The sequence below is a fragment of the Budorcas taxicolor genome, chromosome 15 (genome assembly GCF_023091745.1).
Source record: "Budorcas taxicolor isolate Tak-1 chromosome 15, Takin1.1, whole genome shotgun sequence".
NCBI classification, from domain to species: Eukaryota; Metazoa; Chordata; class Mammalia; order Artiodactyla; family Bovidae; genus Budorcas; species Budorcas taxicolor.
In genome coordinates, this window is record NC_068924.1 from 79,727,579 (window position 1) to 79,735,823 (window position 8,245).

General features: G+C 39.4%; 1 protein-coding gene across 1 annotated transcript; it reads right to left on the bottom strand.

Annotated features, from left to right (window-relative positions):
- Window positions 1-1,341: 1,341 nt before the first annotated feature.
- Window positions 1,342-2,610, bottom strand: LOC128060310 (olfactory receptor 5B12-like). Its single transcript, XM_052652694.1, has 2 exons — window positions 1,702-2,610; window positions 1,342-1,395 (listed from the first exon to the last, which is right to left on the bottom strand). Exons 1-2 carry the CDS (start codon window positions 2,605-2,607, stop codon window positions 1,342-1,344), a joined length of 960 nt encoding a protein of 319 aa, XP_052508654.1. The 5' UTR covers window positions 2,608-2,610.
- Window positions 2,611-8,245: the final 5,635 nt, after the last annotated feature.

Here is an 8,245-nt window from a genome sequence, read left to right on the forward strand (position 1 = left end):
CCAGTCAGAATGGCTGTGATCCAAAACTCTACAAGCAATAAATGCTGGAGAGGGTGTGGAGAAAAGGGAATCCTCTTACACTGTTGGTGGGAATGCAAACTAGTACACCCACTATGGAGAACAGTGTGATTTCTTAAAAAACTGGAAATAGGACTGCCTTATGACCCAGAAATCCCACTGCTGGGCATACACACTGAGGAAATAATAATTGAAAGGGACACGTGTACCCCATTGTTCACTGCAGCACTGTTTATAATAGTCAGGACACAGAAGCAACCTAGATGTCCATCAGCAGATGAATGGATAAGAGAGCTGTGGTACATATACACTATGGAGTATTACTCAGCCATTAAAAAGAATACATTTGAATCAGTTCTAATGAGGTGGATGAAACTGGAGCCGATTATACAGAGTGAAGTAAGCCAGAAAGAAAAACACCAATACAGTATACTAATGCATATATATGGAATTTAGAAAATGGTACTGATAACCCTGTATGCCAGACAGCAAAAGAGACACAGATGTATAGAACAGTCTTTTGGACTCTGTGGGAGAGGGCAAGGGTGGGATGATTTAAGAGAATGGCATTGAAACATGTATAATATCATATATGAAATGAATAGCCAGTCCAGGTTCGATGCATGATACTGAATGCTTGGGGCCGGTGCATTGAGACAACCCAGAGGGATGGTATGGGGAGGGAGGAGGGATGGGGGTTCAGGATGGGGAACATGTGTACACCCATGGCAGATTCATGTTGATGTGTGGCAAAACCAACACAATATTGGAAAGTAATTAACCTCCAATTAAAATAAATAAATTTATTTTAAAACATAAAATAAAATAAAATGACATGGAAAATGACTTTCTATTTAAAAGTATATATGTTTATATTTAAGAATGTGTTATCAGACACCAAAATCATGGCTTCAAATTATAATATTAAAAAAAGGTGAATCCCATTTGTCTCTTGAATTCATTTATCTGTCCACACATAGGTGTGTGAGTTACATGTGATTTGCATGAATAAGGTACATGTGAGCATGTACTTAAATATGCGGGTGAGCACAAATGTGCTTATGAAAGTGTGGATGATCATGGAAACAAATATACAATAAAAGTAATAGAATGGAAATTTAAAAATATGAATTATAGGTTCATGATTGATTCTCCCAATGTTATTATTCCTGAGATCTCATTTTGCCAACACATTTGCTTCCTAGACTTAAAAAGAACTTGAGAAAGGATGTAAAAACATTTTTATAATTGTTGACATAACAAGTCAGTATTTTCCCTAGCTTGATATGACCTGTATGAAACCATACTGTTGTACATACATAATTAAAATATATGTCTTATTGAAGATTTTGCTTTCCCCACAGCCATTTTTAGGTCCTATTTTATTTTATTTGTTACCTTTTTATTTTGTATTGGGATAGCTGATTAACAATGTTGTGATAGTTTCAGATAAACAGTGAAGGGACTCAGCCATACATACACATATATCCACTCTCCCTCAAGCTCCCCTTCCATCCAGACTGCTGCATAACATTGAGCAGAGTTCCATGTGCCCTGCAGTAGGCCCTTTATCCATTTTAAATACAGCAGTGTGTGTGCGTCTTCATCCCAAACTCCTTAATTATCTCTTCCCCCTCATTCCCCTCACCCCAGCAACCATAAGCTCATTCTCAAGGTCCCCACAGCCTTTTTTAAGGCTCTCTTGACCTCTTTGTTCCTCAGGCTATAGATCAGCGGATTCACCATGGGAATGACGATGGCGTAGAACACAGACGCTATTTTGTCTGTGCTCATGGAATGGCGGGAGCCGGGCTGTAGGTACATGAAGGCACCTGCCCCATAAAAGATGGAGATGGAAGTGAGGTGGGAAGCACAGGTGGAAAAGGCCTTCTGATGTCCTTCAGATGAGCGCATCCTCAGAATGGTGACAAAGATAAACAGATAGGAGACCAGGATGACCATAACGGTAAAGATGATATTGAATCCTGCCAGAATAAAAAACACCATCTCACTTCTGCTGCTGTCTGAGCATGAGAGAGCCAGGACGGGAGTAACATCACAGAAAAAGTGATCAACCACATTGGATCTGCAGAAAGGGAGACTGAATGTGTTCCAAGTGTGCACGGAGGCCTCGAGAAAGCCAAAGGCATAGCATCCCACGACCATCCAGGCACACACCCTTGCTGTCATGATGTTGCTGTAATGGAGTGGCTTGCACACTGCTGTGTGATGGTCATAGGCCATTAAGGCCAAGAGAAAAGTCTCCACAGTCAGAAAGACTGCAAAGAAGAAAAACTGAGCAGCACAAGCATTGTAGGAAATGGCCTTGTCTCCCATGAGGAAGCCAGCCATGACTTTGGGAGTGACGGCTGTGGAGTAACCAAAGTCCATCAGGGACAGGTGGCTGAGGAAGACGTACATGGGAGTGTGGAGACGAGAGTCCGACAGGATCAGCGTGATCACCCCCAGGTTCCCAACCAGGGTGAGGAGGTAGATGAGCGCGAACACCAGAAAGAGCGGGATCTGCAGCTGTGGGTCATCAGTTATCCCGGCAAGAGCGAACTCAGTCACGACTGTGCTGTTCTCCATGGGGGTTATTTATGCATTATGAAAATGCACTATATCAATGAGAAAAGAGGCTTCAGGTAGTAACTGAACTCAGAACCATAATTGCATTCAAGTTGTGCTTTATATCCAAATTTTCTGAATTTAACATGGGCATAAGAACAAAGAGACTTATGCATAATCACTGCAGAGATCTGTTAAAAATGAAACTTGTTAGGGGAGTTCCCTGGTGGTTCAGTGGTTAAGACTCCATGCTTCCAGTGAGATGGTGTGGGTTTGATCCCTGGTTGGGAATGAAGAGCTCATATTCCACATGGCATGGCCAAAAAAGAAAAGTAAATAAATTAATTAAAATTAGATTTGCTATCCTTCCATTCAGATTTTCAAACAGAATATTCATGCAATAAAATAGATCACTGTAATTAATTCAATTCATTTCATTGCAGTTACCACTGGTGTATCAAGAGCAGTATTTTATTCTAGTAATACAAATTTTAATATATCATGTTCAAGACTTCAATCATCTCACAGGTAATAGGATACACAGAATGAGTAATTCCCACAGAGTGGGATACTGTAGAAACTCCTCTATAAAGAATAAAGACATCAGAGAGCAAAAGTTTAAAGTGTAAGTCCAGACTAAGAATATCTGAGTGCAACTTCTATCTTCACCTTGCATGAGATGACCGGGTATTGCTTAATATCACTTGGCCATCATTTTCCCCTTGAACTCATCAACAGACTGAAGTGATCATGCAAACTGGCGGTGACTGGTGGTGTAAGCTTTCACACGTTATGACTGTGCTTAGTCACGCAGTTGAGTCCAGCATTTTGCAACCCCATGGACTGTAGCCCACCAGGCTCCTCTATCCGTGGGGATTCCCCAGGCAAAAGTACTGGAGTGGGTTGCCATACACGTTATGACTAGGACAGAGTTACTGGTCTATGCACTGATTACAGGAGTGAATGTGGTAATCGAGAAATTCCAGATAACTCTGAAATCAAACATCCTATATACTCACTCATTCATTTGTCTTCTTCTCCAAATCCTTTCGCTTTCATATTCTGTCCATACTTTCCTCCACTCTTTCAAATAATAACCCTCTTTCACTCAAGTCGTCAACAGTGCAGCTATGCCAAGTAAGAATCGATTTATTTTCTGAGTCATCTTGTGTATTAACTGGGGTGTCTGAGCCTAGGTTTCTCCTGTAAAATGGAATAAAGAATACCATCTGGCACTTAACTAGATTCAATCAATATAGATATTCTTACTGTTAGAAGATAGTGACAGAATCTGTCTAGGGACCCAAAACGTCAGTGAGGTTAAGGAAAACTTCCATTCAAGCATGAAGTGTGGGGTACTATGTTTTCTCCCATTTCATTTTTCTGTGCATTAATCTCATTCATCTATGCAGAAGTTAATGACAGCTTGGAGCAAGGTGATAATGAACGAAGTAGTGAAAATAATCTAGTTATCAGTGTGATTTCAAAAATAGAGCTTGCTGGATTTCCTGGTATATTCAGCGGAGGACATTAGAGGGAACAGTGTTCATTCCTGTTTTTTGTACAGTCCTAGAGGGAATGGTGTAGAAGAAGCAGATGTCTGAGAAAGAACAAGAAAGATGATTTCAGATTAGTCGTGGTGAGTTTGAGATTTTTTAGGCCATCTAACTTAGAAGAGTTGCATAAACAATTGGACTTGTTGCATCAGATTTTATTAAATCAAAGTATATTGGCAAATGCTATGGTTTAACCTCCTCATATTACATGAAATCCACAAAACTAAATGACATCACTTAAGGAAAGAGATTGAAGAACAAAAATATCAGGCTATGCTAATGTTACAAAGTTAAGATCATGGAGCAATACAGCTCTCAGAGGAAGAAGGAAAGAAAATTGTCACCACTGAGATGAGTGCTAGGGAAGTCCTGTCCCTGGACACAGTTTTCAGTTGGGCAAGTAGGTTCTGCCCAGGGGAGAAGTTAAGTGTATACTGGTTATGCTGATAACTATAAATTCCAGAAGGAACAGTAGGGTGATTTCAGGAGTTGGGCAAGAATGGCTGTTGGGCTAGTTTCTTGGTGAGTGACACACTGATAAAGGGAATCGTCTCAAAGTAGGCGATGATGACCAGCCTATGAGCCTATGGGGTGAAAAGGGAGGGTGAAGGTCTCGACGGAAGCCTCCTGACCCTGCTGTGGGTGTTAGGGAGGTCACGGGAAGGCATTATTATCTAGAGAACATACCCTCTTGTTTATTGTTTACCTAAGTCAATACTCATATATTAAGTAATTAAGTAATGTTAGTCGTTCAGTCATGCCCAACTCTTTTCGACCCCAAGGACTGCAGCCCACCAGGCTCCTCTGTCCATGGGATTTTCCAGGTAAGAATACTGGAGTGGGTTGCCATTTCCTTCTCCAAGGGATCTTCCCAACCCAGGGATCGAACCCAGGTCCCCTGTACTGCAGGCAGATTCTTTACCAACTGAGCTACAAAGGAAGCCCATGTTAGATGTCCATAAATCGGAGGAGGAAGAATATACGGGAAACATTTCATTTTATTTTTTTACCATTTCTCTTCTCAATAATGTGAAGGAGTGTGTCTTAATTAGGTATTTTCTTACAAGGGAGACAAAATAGTTTCAGGCACATTCTTGTAATAACGTTAAGATAAGAATTATAAAAATCTTTGACTCATGTATTGACCTTTTAGCAGTCTTTCTTTAAGGATTTTTATGGATTGGATCAGCATATATTGGGTATTCAGGACGTAATTAAAAAGTGCACAAGAAGCTATGTGCCCTCAATTACAATTCAAATTTATTCTTCAAAGAATAACAGGGGTTTCAAAACTCCCATGAAGTCTTCAGCAACTCCTCCTCTCTAGACAGTGCCTTTCTGTTATAACCTATGGAGCGCCATTGATCACTTTGTTACTCATATTTGTTTTATCCTAATTTAAGTTTCATCCACCATACAGATCATCTATACTGTATAAGTAAAGAAACTTAGTGAATTAAACTATGAGAGTTAAAACTACTGAGTGCTTTCTATTTTCTGGACACCATATTACATTGTGCATATCTACACCGAATCATCTCCCAATCTTGGGAGATATCATTCCCATTTCACATATGGGGAAACGGAAGCTTGCTGACAAGGAATTACACACTGAAGTCCATAAAACTAGCAAGTAGCAGAGCTGGTATTTGAAGTCATGTCGAAGCCTGAGTTGTTGATCACTAAAACATATTCTCCTAGTATTTTACATGTAATCTAAACTCTCTATCCCAGAACTTGGCACAAAAAATTGCTTATTATATTGGCTTATTCATGAGTGAGATGATTTATTGAGTTCATCATTCACAGGCAATGCAGGAGGTAAAAAGCTTAGCTTTGGGAATCAAACATACAATTAGCTAGTGGCAATTTGCTTAATACACTATCTTTCAGAATCCCAGCCAAGTGATATGGACTATATCCACACAAGTGTACAATCTAATTCCTCTCCCCTCTCTCCAGAAAGAAAGACTAAAAAAATAAATACTTCTACACCTAAAAGTTACAGAAGTTTTGAGTAACCTCAGTTAATAAGCCACACAGAGTGCTCAAATTTGTTCAGTTATTCAGCCAACATTTATTCTCTCTCCAAGTACTAAGTGCGTGCTTACAGTATATCCAGTTGTGTCCTAATTTCAAGGTTTACAATGACATAAATATATATATACATATATATATTCCATCAGAAAGTGTATAAGATGAAGACAGTTATATACAATGATCATTATTATGATATATTCTTATTCTTTATTCCCAAGGAGAGAGCATCATTTCTGCCCCTCAGGTCAGTGGAATGGTGCCATGATCTAATTTACAGTCTAGTTCAGCAGGCGATATATCCAATAGTTAATAAGTCTGGGTGCCTAATACCAGCAAAGCTCAGAACGATAACTGGGGGACTTCCCTAGTGATCCACTGGCTAAGATTCTGCACTTTCAATGCAGGGGGCCCAGGTTTGATTCCTGGTTGGGGAATTAGATCCCACATGCTGCAAATAAAAGTTCACATGCAGCAAGGAAGGTTAAAGATCCTTGTGCTACAACTAAGACCTGGTGCCGTGAAATAAACAAACATTTTTTTTTAAAAGAATGAAACTCCAATCCAGGTTTCCTCATTCCTGTACATTCTTCTTTCTGATGTGATTTTTACACCTTTTCTTTCAGTGCATTTTTACTACGGGTTTGTTAGCCTGAACTCCCCGCATTTGTCACTCTCCATTCCTACTCTTTTCATAAATACTGTCACGTGCTCTCCAGATTTTAATCAGTTTTCCAGTTGAGATGCAAAGGCATTGGAATTAGCCAATGGAGCTAAAATTACCAATTGCCATACCCCAAAAGAGGACATTTAAAACATGAGAAAGGTTTAACAACTTGTTTAAATTCTACATAGTCAAGCATGGGGAGGCAGAGACTCAGGACCCTCTTGTTTCTTTTGTTTGTTTTAACAAGATAAATGCATATCCTCCTTAAGAATTTCTATGGTGTTGGTGACACAGTCTCTTATTTAAAAATTACAGACACACAGTAACATTCCATTCAAAATGTTCAGTATTCAGTTATGAATACATAGAGATGGAAACAGGTGCCTTGATGTATTTTCCTGGTTCCCTCTGCCCTGAAAAATTTATACAGATTGCAGATTTAATTGGATGCTTACCTGGCTCCCTGGACAATGAACAGGCAAATTCAACACTTTCACATATGAGTCTCAAATCAGAAATTCAGTCCATAAAAGAAAAGAAACATTCTACTGAAATGTTCTGAGTCTCTGACCAAAGGAAAAAGTTCTTCACAGTAAACAGAGATTTTGAAAAAAACAAAATTACTGAATGGCAGAAAAGTAGTTAACATGACTTGCACAGTAAGAGCTGCTGATCTTTCTTCTTCTTAATAAATAAATCACTTAATTTCTTTAAGCCACTATATATTCACCTAGAAAATGGAGATATTAGAATGGCAGCCCCAAACAACACCCTCCCTGAACGACTACTGCTTTATGAGAAAAGAGAATCCTTGTAGTGTCCTGAACATGGGGATCATCACAAAGTCAGGATCATTTGCCCTGGTCATTATTGCAGGCTCCCGGTACACGTCAGTTTGGGTAAGGCCATCATATCTGTTAGACAAGTATTGACAATCATTTAAACGAATGGATGGTCAAGGGGCTCTAGCACTTGGTCTGTTACCTATAATATAAGGCCAAATGGAGTTATCGGAAACTGGAAGAGAGAGAGAAAGTTATAAACTCATGGACTTCTCAGGGGACAAAGCCCCCATGAGGACAACAACAGGCCCTAATCTCACTACTGGAGAACAGGTAATGAATGTGTCTATAGGAATCCAGCTCTGCTTATTGAGGGAGGTCATAAGTGTATTTACATAATGTGTATTAATTCTCTATGACCATGCTAACATCAAGTTACATCTTTATTTCTAGGGCCCAGTATTGACATAAACATAGGAGGCTAGGGAGAGAGGTTGCCATTAAGCCAAATGAATCCCAGAAAGAATTTCATGCCTTATTTCATCTGAAACATTTGAACTATTGGTTAGAATTAGCATTCATTCAACTGTGTATTGGTCCCAAATGAGTTTAACCAT

What these genes read in the sequence shown, in the direction of transcription:
- LOC128060310 (XM_052652694.1), bottom strand. Translation starts at nt 2,607, where the DNA reads ATGGAGAACAGCACAGTCGTGACTGAGTTCGCTCTTGCCGGGATAACT. An exon ending in AGAGAGCCTTAAAAAAGGCT is followed by an intron (nt 1,396 to 1,701) that starts GTGGGGACCTTG and finishes AAAATAAAATAG; the next exon opens with GACCTAAAAATGGCTGTGGG.